The sequence below is a fragment of the Jaculus jaculus genome, chromosome 5 (assembly GCF_020740685.1).
Source record: "Jaculus jaculus isolate mJacJac1 chromosome 5, mJacJac1.mat.Y.cur, whole genome shotgun sequence".
Taxonomy (NCBI): Eukaryota; Metazoa; Chordata; class Mammalia; order Rodentia; family Dipodidae; genus Jaculus; species Jaculus jaculus.
In genome coordinates, this window is record NC_059106.1 from 12,448,498 (window position 1) to 12,465,459 (window position 16,962).

Sequence of the window (16,962 nt, forward strand, 5' to 3'; positions counted from 1 at the left end):
GACTGGGAGGCAGAGTAGGAGGATCGCCATGAGTCCAAGGCCACCCTGAGACTACATAGTGAATTCCAGGTCAGCCTGAGCTAGTGAGACCCTACCCAAAAAAAGGATGAATGTTGAAGAGTAAATTTTTCTCAGTCCTTGATTGCTCTCATCTAGACTCTTCTGACCTTGCCTCTTCCTTATCACCCTCTCACTTTTCTAGGAGTCTCCCAGGGAACAAAATTCTGCATCAAAGGACAAAATTGTTATGACCCCCTTCAAAATAAATCCTAAACTGGGCATGGTGGTGCAAACCTTTAATCCCAGCACTTGGGAGGCAGAGGTAGGAGGATTGCCGTGAGTTTAGGACCACCCTGAGATTACATAGTGAATTTCAGGCCAGCCTGGGCTAGTGAGACCTGATCTTAAAACTAAAACGAACTAAAGCCTAGAAGGAGAGGAGATAACAAACTTAACTATGCTTCCTAGACCCTTCCCCGCCCCCCCCCAAAAAAAAGAAAAATCTGAAAAGGGATTATGGAGCTTCCTGATCCACATCGAGACTCTCCAGGACTTGTTGGAGAGTTTCAGATTGTGCTGTTAACCTAAAATGCAGGGGTTTGTGATTTCTTATCAATTCAATTAGTGAACTCAGTTGATTGGCTTCAGGAGACAAGGAATGGTTTTGTTTGGTCTGTTTGAGAAGGTCCTTTGAGGATTTGGCTGAGCAGATGTGAATACTAAGAACGCAGCCAGGACCAGCCTCTGCTGCGAGACCCCAGGTGTGTTCACACAGGGATGTGGGGGAGGAGCTGCACCTGACTTCTGTTCAGACGTGAGACAAATGTAGCCACACTTGGGAATACCCCCAACACCCTTGAAGATTACAGAAGTGATTCTGCATTTAGGGGCTGGGCATCCAGATAGTTCAGTGGTTTAAGACACTTGTTTGCAGACCCTTTCAGTTCTGCTATTGTTCAGATCCTCTGCACCCACCAAAAGGTGCAAAGCCGGGCATGGTGATGTATGCCTTTAAACCCAGCACTTGGGAGGCAGAGGTAAGAGGATCACTGTGAGTTCAAGGCCACCCTGACACTACATAGTGAATTACAGGTCAGCCTGAGCCCATAAAACCAAAAAAAAAAAAAAAAAGATACAAAAAGTGGTGTCTGCATCTGCTCATTTGCAGTGGCAAATACACACACACAGAGATTTTTTGTTTTGTTTTGTTTTGTTTGTTTTTCAAGGTAGGGTCTCACTCTGGCTCAGGCTGACCTGGAATCCACTATGTCGTCTCAGGGTGGCCTCGAACTCTCAGCGATCCTCCTACCTCTGTCTCCCGAGTGCTGGGATTAAAGGCGTGTGCCACCACGCCTGGCTTTTTTTTTTTTTTTTTTTTTTTTTTTTTTACAAATTCTGCATTTAGAGCTAGATGTGGTGGTACACGCCTTTAATCCCAGTACTTGGAAGACTGAGATAAGGATTGCTATGAGTTCATGGCCAGTCTGAGCTACAGAAGTTTTAGGAATGCCTTGGCTAAAGTGAGACCCTGCTTCAAAAAGGTGATGCCTTTAATCCCAGCACTCTGGAGGCTGAAATAGGAAGAGTTCAAGACCAGCCTGGGACTACAGAAGGTTAAGGCACTTGTCTGGAAATCCTAAGGACCCAGGCTCAATTATCCATTACCTACATAAAGCAAGATGTACTTAATGGCACATGTATCGAGTTCATTTGCAGCGGCTGGAGGCCCTGGTGTGCCCATTCTCTCTTGTTCTCTGTCTCTGTGCTTGCAAATAAATAAATGAAATATTAGGGGCTGCAGAGATGGCTCAGTAGTTAAGGTGCTTGCTTGCAAAGCCTAGGGACCCAGATTTAATTCCCCAGTACCCACTTAAAGCCAGTTGCATAAAATGACACGTGTCTGGAGTTCATTTGCAGTGGCTGGTGGCCCTAGTGTGCCCATTCTCTCTTATCTCCTTCCTTTCTTTCTCCCTCTCTCTGTTTTTCAAATAAATTAGAATTTTTTTTGATAACAAAGAGGGATGGAGAGATTTCTTAGTGGTTAAGCCACCTGCCTGTGAAGCCTAAGGACCCAAGTTCGATTCCCCAGGACCTACATAAAGCCAGATGTCTATGTATCTGGAGTTCAGCAGCAGCAGCTGGAGACTCTGGCATGCCCATTCTCTCTCTCCCTCTTTCTCTTATATAAATAAATATAATTTTTTTAAAAAAGAAAAACATTTGCCCAGGTTGGTGGCACACACCTTTAATCTTAGCACTTGGAAGTCAGTGGTAGGAAGATTGCCGTGACCTTGAGGCCAGCCTGGGATTACACAGTAAATTCCACATCAGCCTGGGCTAGAGTGAGACTCTATCTCGGGAAGAAAAAGAAAGGAAAAAAAAAAAAATTATTGGGAGTACTGACTCAAGTGCATGGATAGTGGCCTAAGCCTGGTCTTCCAGGCAACAATAGGACCCAGTAGTCAGAAGACGCCCTCCCCATACAAAGGCCGTCTCTGCTGCTGCAGCACTAAGTCACCTAAGTGCCTCAGTGTCGTCTTTAACCAACTCACTCAACTGCAAACTCGGTGTCTCTGCCAGTATTGCTCAGGGAGCCCTCCCACTGTGTACCAGAGACATGTCTCCAGTGTTGCTCAGGGAGCCCTCCCGCTAAAGTCAATAGGCAAAATTGACTAAAGATTTCTGGGCTTCCTTAACCAAAGGCATTGACTGGCATTAGCTGAGCATGGTGGCTTGCATCTCTTAATCACAGCACTGAGGAGGTTAAGGTAGGAGGATTGCTGTGAGCACACCCTGGACTACAGAATGAGTGTATGCGCTTGCTTGCAAAACCTATAACCTGCGTTCGATTCCCCAGAACCGGCGTCAATGCCAGGTATACAAGGTGGCACAGGTCTAGAGTTTGTCTGCTTGTGGCTAGCGGCCCCGGCACCCGCGTGCTGCTCTTCTACGACAGAGTCCGCTTCTGTGCCCAGGGTGCTGTCGAGCTCGGGGCCATCATCCCCCGCTTCGGCATCCCAGGGGTGGAGGCCCCCGGGCGCGAGTCCCGCTCGCTTCCGCAGGACGGGAGGCGGCTCCGCGGGCAGCCGGGACGGCGGGTTGCGAGGTCAAGTCGCGCTCTGCCCGCATTTGCGACACGGTCTGCGTTTACGGCATTGCCTCTGTCACGACGCCGCCCGGGGCCGGAAGTGTGTTCCCGGGCGGAGCGCAAGGGCCGCGGCGCGGACGGGTGGGCAGCCGGGGCAGGTGAGAGGTCCGTCCGGGCCTGGGGGGGGCGGGGGAGGGCGGGGCACGGCCATCTGCCGGGGTTCCCGAGCGCGCTGTGCTCGAGTCGCGCTGAACGGAGACCGGCGGCCGGTCTCCAGGCGGGGCCCGGCGTGGTGGCGCGCGTCTTTGCTTCCCGCGCTCGGGAGGCAGAGGCTGGAGGCGCACCGAGAGTTCGAGGCCAGCCTTAGTAAGTCTGGGGCCCCAGTAATCATTAGAGCCGTAACCGCTGTCATCACTCCAGCCCCTCTTCATTGTTGAGACACGGTGGTACCAAGTTGACCGGGCTGGCTTTGAATTTTCTTCTTGTTTCAGGGTGTTGAGCCCAGCCCCGTGTGACCAGGAATTCACCATGTATTCTCAGGGTGGCCTGGAACTCAAGGCGATCCTTTTTCCTCTTCCTCCCGAGTGCTTGCATTAAAGGCGTGCACCATCACACCCAGCTTTAATATTTTTATGTATTTTTTTTTTTTTTAGTGAAATAAAGTGTATTTAGAATTAGCCGGCTGGATCCAGTTTAGCTGATCCCAATGTTGGCAGCATCCGAAGCATCATAATGGGGAGCCAGCCGAACGCATGCCTTCTTCTCTCCATCAGGCCCGGTCAGGCTAGTGACTTCACAGCCTGTCTGATCTGGGCTTGTTAGTCTTGACGTCCACAGTGAACACCGGTGCGGTGTCCTCTTCTGTCTTCATGGCCGACTCGGTGGTCGGGAACTGGGTGCGGGCACAGAGGGCACGCTTGCTTCTCCTGGGCGCTCTCCCCAGGGTATCCCGGGCTACCTCTGGAGGCACAGTGTCTCGGTCACCCGAACAAGGTCGATGTGCGGATCTTGCGGCTGTGGACACCTTTCAGCGCGGCCTTTTTTTGGCTTTTAAAACCTTTGCTTTGGTTTCAGCCTTGGGAGGGGCCTCTTCGCTTTCTGGACAGAAAAGGGATTAGGATGCCGGTTCCCTTGAGTTTGCAGAGGGAAGACTCACCAAAGATTCACCATGCATTTTACTTTCCCATGACTGGGTAACTAGTAGCATGGTGTCCCCTGGGAAATGTAGTTCCGTTTTATGTCCTCGCTCCTGAATTGTTAAAAATATTTCATTTATTTATTTATTTATTTATTTTGGTTTTTCGAGGTGGGGTCTCACTCTGGCTCAGGCTGACCTGGAAATTCACCATGTAGTCTCAGGGTGGCCTCCTACCTCTGCCGCGCCAGTGCTGGGATTAAAGGCATACGCCACCACACCTGGAGACCTTACCTTGAAAAACAAAAAAATTATTGTTTATTTGCAAGCAGAGAGAAGAGAGAGACAGGCAGAGAGAATGGGACTGCCAGGGCCTCCAGTCACTGCAAATGAATTCCAGATGGATGTGTCACCTTGTATACATCTGGCTTATATGGGTCCTGGGGAATTGAACCTGGGCTCATTAGGCTTTACAGGCAAGTGCCTTAACGACTAAGCAATCTCTCCAGCCCCAGCCCCTATAGTTTCTTTTATTTATTTATTTATTTATTTATTTTTCTGTTTTTTTCAAGGTAGGTTCTCGCTCCAGTCCAGGCTGACCTGGAATTCAATATGTAGTCTCAGAATGATCTCTGCCTCTTGAATGCTGGGATTAAAGGTGTGTGCCACCACGCCCGGCTGAAGCCCTGTACATTTTGATTGTAGCTTCCTCTCATTACCATCCCATGTCTCCAATCACCATCTCTTTCCCCTGAGCCCCGTGAAAGAGCCTTTAGAATGGCCTCCTTGGTGACCTGGCTGGGCCATCTTCATCCTTGCTCACCTGAGTGCTTCATTCTTTGGCTTTCTGAAGCACATTGTAGCCCCAGGATATTTGTACCTGCTGTTTCTATACCTGGAATGGTCTATGTGGTCACATGGTTCATTCTTTACCTACTGCGTTTTGGAATACCACTTTTTCACCAGGCTTCCTTGGCCGGGCATCTTTCTTTCACAGCTCACTGCACTTCCTGCCTTGTGTTTGCCATCCTTCCGCATGCATACCATGTGAGTTCTCACGTACCTGGCTTATTGCGTTTCTTCCACTAGGATAGAAGCTTCATGAGGGTGGGCATTTTCTTATTTTCAGCTGTGCGCCTGGCACCTAAGTGATGGCCGTCATGTTGTTGCAGTGATTTGTGCTTTTCTACAATCACACTTTGCAAACATGGCCAGCAGGCATTCTGCCAGGAGACTACAACTTCAGCCCACCACTACATTCTAGGCTCCTTTTCTCCTTTCTTGCCTCTGGATTGAATTTTATTTCTTTTCCTATTCATTTTTCTCCAACTACCTGTTTGGGAGACATATTAATTACTCAATTTGTCTCATATGATTAACTTTTTTTTTTTTTTTTTTTTTTTTTTTTTTGCTTTTTTGAGGTAGGGTTCCACTCTAGCCCAGGCTGACCTGGAATTCCACTATGTAATCTCAGGATAGCCTCGAACTCACTACAATCCTTCTGTCTCTGTCTCCCAAAGGTTGGAACTAAAGGCCTGTGCCACCACACCCAGCAGGGATTAACTTTTAACTTTAAAATTTACTGTACATTCTTTTTTTTTTTTTTTAATTTATTTTAGAGGGAGAGGCAGATAGAGAGACAGAATGGAGAATGGGTGTGCCAGGGCCTTCAGCAGCTGCAAATGAACTCCAGAAGCATGCACCACCTTGTGGATCTGGCTTACGTGGGTCCTTGGGAATCAAACCTGTGTCCTTTGGCTTTGCAGGCAAGCATCTTAACCACTTAACCATTCCTCCAGCCCTTACTGTACATTCTTTATTGAAACCTAACCAGAATTTTTACCCTACAGAATTCTCTTAAGTTGCTGATTTTAAGCACATTTTCTGGATTATTTAATACATTTTTGTAATTATTTATTTTTGTAAGATGTAAATGTCTAACAATAAAGCTATCAGTTGTAACTATCTTCTAGTGGCTTTCATTTTTTTTCTTTTTAGTTTATTGAAGTCAGTTTTTCAAACATTTTAATAGAACAGATATTTTGTACGTTCACATTTGTAAAAGAGGTATATTAGAATTTCCCTTTGCCTGGAGTATGTGCAGGAGAGACATTGGAAAACACTGGTAACCATTAAATAGGAAATATTTGCATGCTGGGATAACAGGTATGCACCATCACACCTGGTTTATGTGGTACGGGAGACTGGATCCAGGGCTTCTTGCATGTTAAGCAAGCACTCTTCCAACCCAGCTACTTACCCAGCCCCCTTCTTGTTTTGAGACAGGGTCTCAGTGTAGAGTGAATGGGCATGTGTTCACATCTCCCTAGAGAAAGAGTCTTACAACACTTGGCACCTGAACATGGGACACCCCAGAACCACAGATGAGGAGCAGGTTCCTGGCTGTGGGTGGGCAGCATGCAACTGAGGCTGTCTGAGGGAGGAGCATGTTCCAGGAACATCTTGACAAGCCCATCCTTCCCCATGTGCAGCGTGGTAGCAGTTGTGTGGTTCTTGCTGTGGTTAGCAAGACAGCCAAGGCTGAGCCATCTGGAGCTAGAGTGTCTGGGGGAAATTCTGAGGTGGCTATGTTGGGTGGTGTGGGGTGGCATATCTGCTTGATGAGTGGGGACCGCTTCATGAGTATGAGGGTGTCTTGAAAACAGAGGGCTAGAGAATGTGTTGCAACCCTAAGAGTAGCATAAATGGGACAAGATTGCCAGCAAGTTGTTTTCATGGTGTGTGGCTGCTGAAAGGGATAATAGAACATGCATCTGAGGCCAAGGTGGCTGCCAGAGTGAGCTTGTCTGTAAGAGAGGACTTGTGGCTAGCATTATCCATGCTGGCCTGTGGCACTTAAGTTAGATGGAGAGTAGAGGATGAAAGTGCTGCTTGCTGTCTCTTACAATGGGCAGAAAAGGGGAATAGAACACAAATTAGATTGATTTTTTTTCTCATTTTTTATTATTGACAGCTTCTATAATTATAGACAATAAACCATGATAATTCCCTTCTCCCCTCCTTTCCCCTTCACAACTCTACTCTCCGTCATATACCCTCCCCCTCTCAATCAGTCTGTCTTATTTTGATGTCATCATCTTTTCCTCCTATTATGGTCCTGTGTAGGCAGTTCTAGGCACTGTGAGGTCATGGATATCCAAGCCATTTTGTGTCTGGAAGAGTACATTGTGGGGCTAGAGAGAATGCTTAGTGATTAAGGCATTTGCCTCCAAAGCCTAAGGACCTAGGTTCAATTCTCCAGTACCCAGGTAAGCCAGATGCAAAAGGTGGCACATGTGTCTGGAATTTGTTTGCAGTGATTGGAAGCCCTGAAGTGCCCATTCTCTCTTACCCCCCTTTCTCCCTCCCTCCCTCCCTCCCTCCCTGTCTCTCTCTCTTAAATAAATAAATAAATATGTTTGTTTGTTTAAAAAAGAGTGCATTGTAAGGAGTCCTACTCTTCCTTTGGCTCTTACATTCTTCCCACCACCTCCTCCATAATGGACCCTGAGCCTTGGAAGGTGTGATAGAAATGTTTCAGTGCTGAACGCTCCTGTGTCGTTTCTTCTCGGCAGTAGGGTGCATTTTGAGTCTTCACAGATGTCACCACCACCTGTAAAGAGAAGCTTCTCTAACCAGAAGTGAGACTAACATTAGCATATGGGTATGAACCTTAAGAAAATTGCTTGCTAGCCAGGTGTGGTGGCACACGCCTTTAATCCCAGCACTGGGAGGCAGAGGTAGGAGGATTGCTGTGAGTTTGAGGCCACCCTGAGACTCCATAGTGAATTCCAGTTCAGCCTGGGCTAGAGTGAGACCCTACCTCGAAAAACAAAAAACAAAAAAACAAAAAAAAATTGCTTACTGGACACTTACGAGCATAATATATGCATTTAGCCAGATACCAGCAGGTGTTACACCTCTAGGGCTCATGACCTCCCCTGTCATAGGTTTTCAGTATCAGGCATATATTCCCCCCTATGGAGCAGGCCTCCTGTCTAATTAGGGTTGTTGGTTTCCCCATAACAAACATGCCACTGTTGCACCCGTTGGCTCATTTGGCCTGGCTGGCCAAACTTAAGGCTTGCAGTATCCACTGTTGTTTATCTTCACCAATGACTTCTCCCATGGAGTTACATGCAGCATAGCTTTTTCCAGCTTGCTTTCTTTTTATTTATTTATTTTGAGGTAGGGGTTCACTGTAGCCCAGACTGATCTTGTGGACTCGGTTAGGCTGCTTGGGTCACTGGAGCTGGCATTCAGATAGGCTGTACTGGGGACTGTGTGGCTCAGGTGTGGGTCTGGCGCTGGCGGTTGGGGACGTGCGGCTGCAGGGTGCCTGGACATGTTCCAGCGCTGCTCAGCTGGTCCTGGCTGTCCTCCTCAGGTCTCTTGACTGTGAGGAGACTGGTGTGAGTGCAAAATCCCTCCACCTGGCTGCTTCTCCTGCGGCTCTGCGCCACACCGGGCCAGCCTGGCTGGGATAGGGGCCACTGCCTTGGAGGGAGCTGCTTGTGGTAGGTTTTCTGCTTGCTGGAATTTCTGTGTCTCTCCTGTTTCTGTTTTTTTTTTTTTAATTTGTTTGTTTGTTTTTTCCAAGGTAGGGTCTCACTCTAGCCTAAGCTGAATTGGAATTTACTATATAGTTTCAGGGTGGCCTTAAACTCACAGTGATCCTCCTACCTCTGCTTCCCAAGTGCTGGGATTAAAGGCGTGCGCCACCATGCCCTGTTCCTGTTTCTCTGTTGTGGTTGATAATTCATTTATACACCTTTACTTTTTAGTAGAAGAGTGTGTTTTGCTTTTTTCCCCCACTAGATTGCTTTGGCATGGCTACTATGCCACCATTTTACCTGGAAGCCTCTAGAATTTTGGGGGGTGGTATTTTTCTGAGGTAGGGTCTCACTGTAGCGCAGGCTGACCTGGAATTCACTATGTACTCTCAGGGTGGCCTCAAACTCATGGTGAGCCTCCTATCTCTGCCTCCAAAGTTCTGGGATAAAAGGTGTGTGCCACCACACCTGGCTAGGAAAAAAATTTTTAAATATATTTACTTATTTGAAAGAGAGAGTGAGGTATGCCAGGGCCTCAAGCCACTGCAAATGAAGTCCAGACGTATGTGCCACCATGTGTATCTGGCTTATATGGGTACTGGAGAATCAAACCTAGGTCCTTAGGATTTGCAGGTAAGTGTCTTAGCTCCTAAGCCATCTCTCCAGCCCCCCATTTTTTTTACCCCAAGGTAGGGTTTCACTCTAGCTCAGGCTGACCTGGAATTCACTATGGAGTCTCAGAGTGGCCTCACTCATGGCAATCTTCTTACTGTAAGGGTCCAAGAATCGCTGAAGAAAGACCCCAGACTCAAATAGTATATAAAAGCAAAGAGCGTTAATTTTGCAAAATCAACCAGCATGCGGGGGTCAACCATTCATGCAAAATGACAACCCTGAAAGGAGCTCGCAGGCTCCTTTTAAGCACAGCTAGAGGAATTTTGGCGGGCTTAGTCTTTTCTAACATGATTGGCTAATTTCTTCTTCTTTTTTTTTTTTTTCTGAGGTAGGGTCTCACTCTAGCTCAGGCTGACCTGGAATTCACTATGGAGTCTCAGGGTGGCTTCGAATTCACAGCAATCCTCCTACCTCTGCCTCCCGAGTGCTGTGATTAAAGTTGTGTGCCACCACGCCTGGCTCAGTGATTGGTTAATTTGAACAGTAACTGTACTTGTATATATTTGGCTGTTCCTAAGGTTTTGGCTGGTTAGGTGTAGGGGGAATTTCAGGCGGGTTAATTTTTAAAATGATTGGCTAGGCAATCAGCAGTTTCAGTTGTGCATCTCTGATTGGTTGGGGCAGAAGGCATGAAAGGGCATATCTGGGCATGTCCAGGAACTGACTCAGGCTCTGGGTGGTTATCTTCCCAGCCACACGTCAGGGTATGCCCTTTCCAGAAGTCCTGCTTGCCTTTCTGGGAAACTGAAATTTAAGCCTAGAGTGGAGCCTTACTGAAACCTGTCATGGCGTCACTTTGGTCCCTTCACTACCTCTGCCTCCCAAGTGGTGGGATTAAAGGCGTGTGCCACCATGCCCTGCCCAATTTTTTTCTTGTTGTTTTTGAGATAGGGTTTCACTCTAGCTCAGGCTCACCTGGAATTCACTATGTAGTCTCAGGGTGGCCTCGAACTCACAGTGATCCTCCAACCTCTGCCTCCTGAGTGCTGGGATTAAAGGTGTGTGCCACCATGCCTGGCTCCAAATTTTTTTTTTAAGAATTTTTTTTTTTTTGGCTGGGGCAATGGCTGAGCACTTTGCCATAAAGCCTAATGACCTGATTTTGATTCGCCAGTACCCACTTAAGGGTAGATTCACAAAGTAGCCCATGAGTCAAGTTTGTAGTGGCTACGGACCCTGGTTCACCCATTTTCTCTCTCTGTCTCTGCAAATAAATAAATATAAAATTTTAAAGGAAATTATTTTGAATATTTTCTTGTTAAGGACATGTTCCCTCTTCCTCCACCCCAGATCTCGTTTCAGATTCTGGTTATCTTATGATGAGTGACACTTTGCCATCAGATGTCATCGGTAGAAGAGTGGAAGTGAATGGAGAACTGGCAACAGTGCGTTTCTGTGGTGTCGTTCCCCCGGTGGAAGGTAAGCCACAGTGGGGGCGGTGTATGCACTCCATACTGACTTCTAGGTAAATTTCCCAGTAGTGCCTTATATCACCAACTTTGAGGAAATGACCAACCAACTTGTAGATACAGCTTTAGTTTGGTGACGGTGTGCTCTATGTATAATGTACAGTTTTATTTAATTATGTTACTTCATTACTTAAGTGCCTGTATTTTACATTAAAGCTATCTTGAAGTATCATCTGAGGAAACTTTAAACAACTGAAAGTCTTGAATTCTCACAACTCTCAACTCAAATATTAATTTCCTAGTATTCCTTGGTCATTCATCCTTGTACACATTTATTGATTTATTTATTCCCCTATTTTTAATTTTAATTTTGATTTTATTTATTTATTTATTTATTTATTTATTTATTTATTTATTTTGGTTTTTTCCTAGGTAGGGTCTCACTTTAGCCCATACATAACCTGGAATTCACTCTGTAGTTCCAGGTTGGCTTTAAACTTACAGCAATCCTCCTACCTATGCCTCCCAAATGCTGGGACTAAAGGTGTGCACCACCACCACTCCTGGATTCCCCTATTTTGTTTTTGTTTGTTTTTCAAAGTAGAGTTTTGCTGTAGCCCAGGCTGACCTGGAATTCACTATGTAGTCCCAGGTGACCTCGAACTCACAACAATCCTTCTGCTTGGGCCACCCAAGTGCTGGAATTAAAGGTGTGTGCAACTGGTTTGTGAGATGGTTTAGTCATGAAGGCACTTGCCTGTGAAGCATAAGGACTTATGTTTGACTGTCCAGGCCCCGTGTAAACCAGACACACAGTGATGCACGTGCATAAGGTTGCACATGTGCACAAGGGGCACACATGTCTGGAATTCAATTTCAGTGGCTGAGGCCCTGACACACCCATTCGTTTTTTTCATTCTCTCATTGTGTCACTGTCTCACATAAAAAAAGGCAATCTGTTGGGCTTTCCTCAAAAAAGAGAGAGAGAGAGAGAGACTGAAAGAGAGGAAAAATGGGCACACCAGGGCATCTAGCTGCTGCCAATGAACTCCAGATGCATACGCTACTTTGTACATTTGGCCTTATATGGGTACTGGGGAATCAAACCCAGTTATTAGGTTTTACAGGCAAGCACCTTAACCACTGGACCCGCTCCTTATTATCTTCAAAATTTTTTTTGACATATAGACATACATACATAGATACAATATACCATGATCATAATTCCCTCCCACCACTCTCTTTTTCCCCTCCCAAATTCCCACTCAACTGAATCACTTCTTTCCAGTTAGTCTGTCTCCTATTTTAGTGTCATAATTCTTTTCTTTCTTATTTCTTTTTGTTTTTTTGTTTTACAGGGTAGGGTCTCACTCTAGCCCAGGCTAACCTGGAATTCACTATGTAGCTTCAGGGTGGCCTCAAACTCATGGCGATCCTCCTAGATCCTCTCAAGTACTGGGATTAAAGCATGCGCAGCCATGCCCAGCTTGATGTCATAATTTTTTTCCTCCTATTACACAGGTCTTGTATAGGTAGTGTCAGCTACTGTGGGGTCATGAATATCAAGGCCACTTTGTGCATGTAAGACAGTATTGTAAGCACTCCTCCCCTTCCTCTGGATCTTACATTGTTTCTGCCATGAGCTCTGAGCCTTGGGAGCATGTGATAGAGATGTCTCCCTTAGTGATGAATGCTCCACTGTCACTTCTCAGCACTTCATGAGTTTTAATTCTTCCCAGTGGTCACCACGATCTGAAAAGAGAAGCTTCTGTAGCCAAAAGAGAGTAGCATGGATATATAGGGCATGAACATGAACATACTCTAAAGACAGTGTGGTGGGTATAACTTATCCACTTAGCCAGACAACAGTAGTGTTCCTCCCACTAGGACTTAGAACCTTTTCAGACATAGGCTTTCGACTAGGTTTTCAGCAGCAAGCAAGCATTGCCTCCTTTGGACTTGCTTAACTAAGAGGATTTCTTTCTTTTTTTTTTTTTTAATTTATTTATTCCTTGCTCTTGCAAGGTAGCAATCCTTTGCAGCCCACAATTGTGTAAAATGGAAAGTTCCTTGTCCAAGGCCTGTTCTGGGGGCTTAGTGAATTGATGTGGACAAAGCCCTTAGAGCTGTACCTGACAGGTGGACATTTGAATTATTAGAGATCATTATTGTTTTTACTGTTGATGTTGTGTATTTTATTTTATTTTTTATAAGGATTTAAAAAAATATTTTCTTTATTAGGGAGAGAGAGAGGAAGAGGCAAAGAGAGAATGGGCATGCCAGGGCCTCCAGCCACTGCAAACAAACTCCAGACACATGCACAACCTTGTGCATCTGGCTTACATAGGTCCTGGGGAATTGAACTGAGGTCCTTGGGCTTCCTAGGCACACGCCTTAACTGCTAAGCCATTTCCCCAGCCCAATGTTCTGTATTTCAATTTTTTATTTTTTCGAGGTAGGGTTTCACTGTAGTCCAGGCTGACTTGGAATTCACTGTGTAGTCTCAGGGTGGCCTCTAACACATGGTGATACTCCTATCTCTGCTTCCCAAGGGCTGGGATTAAAGAAGTGCACCACCACGCCTGTCTACTTCTTTATTTTTGAAGCAAGCCAAATAGGTTGGCTTGCTTTTTTTATGTGAGAGACTGAGAGAGAAGAGAACTGGTGTGTCAGAGCCTCTAGCCACTGCAATTGAACTCCAGACATGTGTGTCACCTTGTGTGTCTGGCTAACTTGGAATCTGAGAAGTTGAACATGGGTCCTTAGGCTTTGCAGACAAGTGCCTTAATCACTAAGCCCTCTCTCCACCTTTTTTTTTTTTTTTTGAGGTAGGGTCTTACTCTAACCCAGGCTGACATGAATGGAATTCTCTCCCATCTCAGGGTGGCCTCAAACTTATGGTGATCCTCCTACCTCTGCCTCCCAAGTGCTGGGATTAAAGGCATGTGCCACCACTCCCAGCTAATTTTTACTTTTTTTTTTTTTTTTTTTTTTTTTTTGTTTTGTTTTTCGTGGTACGGTGTTACTCTAGCCCAGGGTGACCTGGAACTCACTATGTAGTCTCAGGGTGGCCTCAAACTCACAACAGTCCTCCTACCTCTGCCTCTCGAGTGCTGGGATTAAAGGCATGAGCCACCACCATTTTTTTTATTAAAATGTTTTTTTCATATTTATTTGAGAGAGAGAGAGGCAGAAGGAGAAAGACATACCAGGGCCTCCAGCTGCTGCAAACCAACCCCAGATGTATGCACCACCTCGTGCATTTGGCTTAAGTGGGTCCTGGGGAATAAAACCTTGATCCTTTAACTGTGCAGGCAAGTGACTAAGCTATCTCTCCAGCCCTTTTAACTAATTTTTTTTAAAAATTTATAATATTTTATTTATTTATTTGAGAAAGAGACAGAGAAAGAATGGGTGTGCCAGGGCCTCTAACCACTTCAAATGAACTCCAAATGTATGCACCACTGCTTTACATGGGCACTGGGGAATTGAACCTGGGTCCTTTGGTTTTGCCAGCAAATGCCTCAACTGCTAAGCCATCTCTCCAGCACCCCCCTTTTTGTTCTTTTCTACTTTACTTCACTACACTTTAAATGTCTTCATGGTCCCTCTCTGTAAATCTCAGCCACTGTTGTCTTCTGCTATGGTAGGTTTTGCTGCCTTTTTGGCTCTGACGTGCTATTGCATGTGATGGGATGAAATTCCAGCAACGATCCTGAGTCAGCCCCTGGGGGTGGAGCGTTCCTGTCATCCCGTCACTTGTTTGTCTGTCTTGTCTACTAGGACTCTGGTTAGGAGTCGAGTGGGACAATCCTGAGAGAGGAAAACATGATGGCAGTCGGGACGGGACTGTGTATTTTACATGCAGGTGAGTTTCCCTTAGGATTGGCCTGATCATGTTTGTGTTGTTGTTTGTTTTCTAGATAGGGTTTCACTCTAGTCCAGGCTGACCTGGAGTTAGTCTCAGAGTGGCCTTGAACTCACCTTAATCCTCCTACCTCCTAGGTCTGTCTCCTGAGTGCTGGGATTAAAGGCATGTGCCACTGTGCCTGGCTTCTTGTCTTGTCTTTTTTCTTTCCTTTCCTTTCTTTTTTTCTTTTCTTTTCTCCTTTTTTTGAGGTAGGATCTGGCTGTACCCTAGGCTGACCTGGAACTCAGCATGTAGTCTCAGGGTGACCTCAAAGTCATTGTGATGCTCCTACGTCTGCCTCCCAAGTGCTGGGATTAATTAGAGGTGTGTGCCACCACCACGCCCAGTTTAGATGGTATTTCTTTTCTTTCATTTATTTATTTTCTTGAGAGAGAGAGTGTGTGTGTATGGGCACATTCGGGCCTCTCACTATTGCAAATGGACTCCAGGTGCATGCACACTTTGTGGATGACTGAATGCTAGGAAAGTGAACCTGCTCCATCAGGCTTTACAAGCAAGCTCCTTTAAACACTGAGTCATCTTTCCAGCTCCAAGGTTTTCTTTGTAATATTTATTTATTTATTTATTTGCAAGCAGAAAGATGGAGACAAGAGAGAGAAAATGGCACATGCGCCACCTTGTGTATCTGGCTTACAGAGGTCCTGGGAGATGGAACCTGGGTCCTTTGGCTTTGCAGGCAAGTGCCTTAAACCACTAAGCCATCTCTCCAGCCATTTTTCTTTTTTCTTTTTCTTTTTTGGGTGGGGAGATTTTCGAGGTAGGGTCTCAGTCTAGCTCAAGCTGACCAGGAATTCACTATGCAGTCTCGGGCTGACCTCAAACTCGCATCAATCCTCCTACCTCTGCCTCCCCAGTGCTGAGATTAAAGGCGTGTGCCACTATGCCCAGCTGTTCCAGCCCTTTTCAAAAAACAAACAGAACCTTTTTTTCTTAAATATATATATATATATATATATATATATATATATATATATATATATATATATATTTTTGTTGTTGTTGTTGTTGTTTATTTATGAGAAAGAAAGAAAGGCGGGCTGGAGAGATGGCTTAGCAGTAAAGTGCTTGCCTGTGAAGCCTAAGGACCCCGGTTCGAGGCTTGGTTCCCCAGGTCCCACATTAGCCAGATGCACAAGAGGGCGCACGTGTCTGGAGTTCGTTTGCAGTGGCTGGAAGCCCTGGCGCGCCCATTTTTTCTCTCTCTCTCTCTTTCTATCTGCCTCTTTTTTCTCTCTCTCTGTCATTCTCAAATAAATAAATAATGAACAAAAAAATTTAATAAACAAAGAAAGAGAGAATGGGCACATTAGGGCCTCAAGCCACTGCAAACCAACTACAGATGCATGAGCCCCCTTGTGCATCTGGCTTATGTGGGTCCTGGGGAATTGAACTGAGGTCCTTTGGCTTTGTGGGCAAACACCTTAACTGCTAAGCCATCTCTCCAGCCCTTAAAAAAAAACTATTGACAACTTCCATAATTGCAGATAGTAAAGATAATACGCTTCCCTCCCTACTTTCCCATCATAAATCCACTTTCCATATCTTCTCCCCTGTCAGTCTCTCTCTCTCTTTTTTTTTTTTGGTTTTTCAAAGTAGGGTCTTGCTGTAGCCCAGGCTGACCTGGAATTCACCAGTAGTCTCAGGGTGGCCTCGAACTCACAGTGACCCTCCGACCTCTGCCTCCAGAGTGCTGAGATTAAAGGTGTGCGCCATGCCCAGCTCTCTTTTGTTTTGATGTCATCATTAGATGATATTTCTATCTTAGATGTCTTTCTTTTTCTAGGCACCCAACTGGAGGCTCCTTTATTCGTCCAGATAAGGTAAATTTTGGAGTGGATTTTCTTACTGCAGTTAAGAATCGCTATGTGTTAGATGATGGACCACACACTAATGGAAAAGCACCTGTTGCTAAATTGGGAAGTAAACACGTCCAAGCTGTTGGTTTTGACTTCGTTGCAAAGAAACAGAGGTAAGTGGAGCTGCTGGGAACTCTGACTGAAGGCATTGCCACATTGCTTACATTCATAGTGCATCTCTCCAGTGTGGATTCCCTGATACTGAGGAAAGTTTGAACCACTGCTAAAGGCTTTTCCATTCATCGGGATTCTCACCAGTGTGGATTCTATGATGTTGAGTAAGGTCTGAGCCACAGAAGAATGGTTTTCCACACT

The 16,962-nt window shown here is 45.7% G+C and overlaps 1 protein-coding gene across 2 annotated transcripts in view; it reads left to right on the plus strand.

The window, feature by feature from the left end:
• Positions 1–3,170: 3,170 nt before the first annotated feature.
• The window catches only part of Tbce (tubulin folding cofactor E), a 42,143-nt gene continuing 28,351 nt past the window's right edge, over positions 3,171–16,962 (plus strand). Inside the window, exons 1-4 of one of the 2 annotated variants that reach the window (XM_045148724.1) lie at positions 3,171–3,246; positions 10,742–10,870; positions 14,644–14,728; positions 16,575–16,760. In XM_045148724.1, coding sequence (XP_045004659.1) covers positions 10,768–10,870; positions 14,644–14,728; positions 16,575–16,760 — 374 coding nt within the window. In that variant the 5' untranslated portion in view covers positions 3,171–3,246; positions 10,742–10,767. Of the gene's footprint in view, positions 3,254–10,741; positions 10,871–14,643; positions 14,729–16,574; positions 16,761–16,962 lie in introns of both variants that reach the window. The other variant, XM_004659640.2, reaches the window with a different exon arrangement.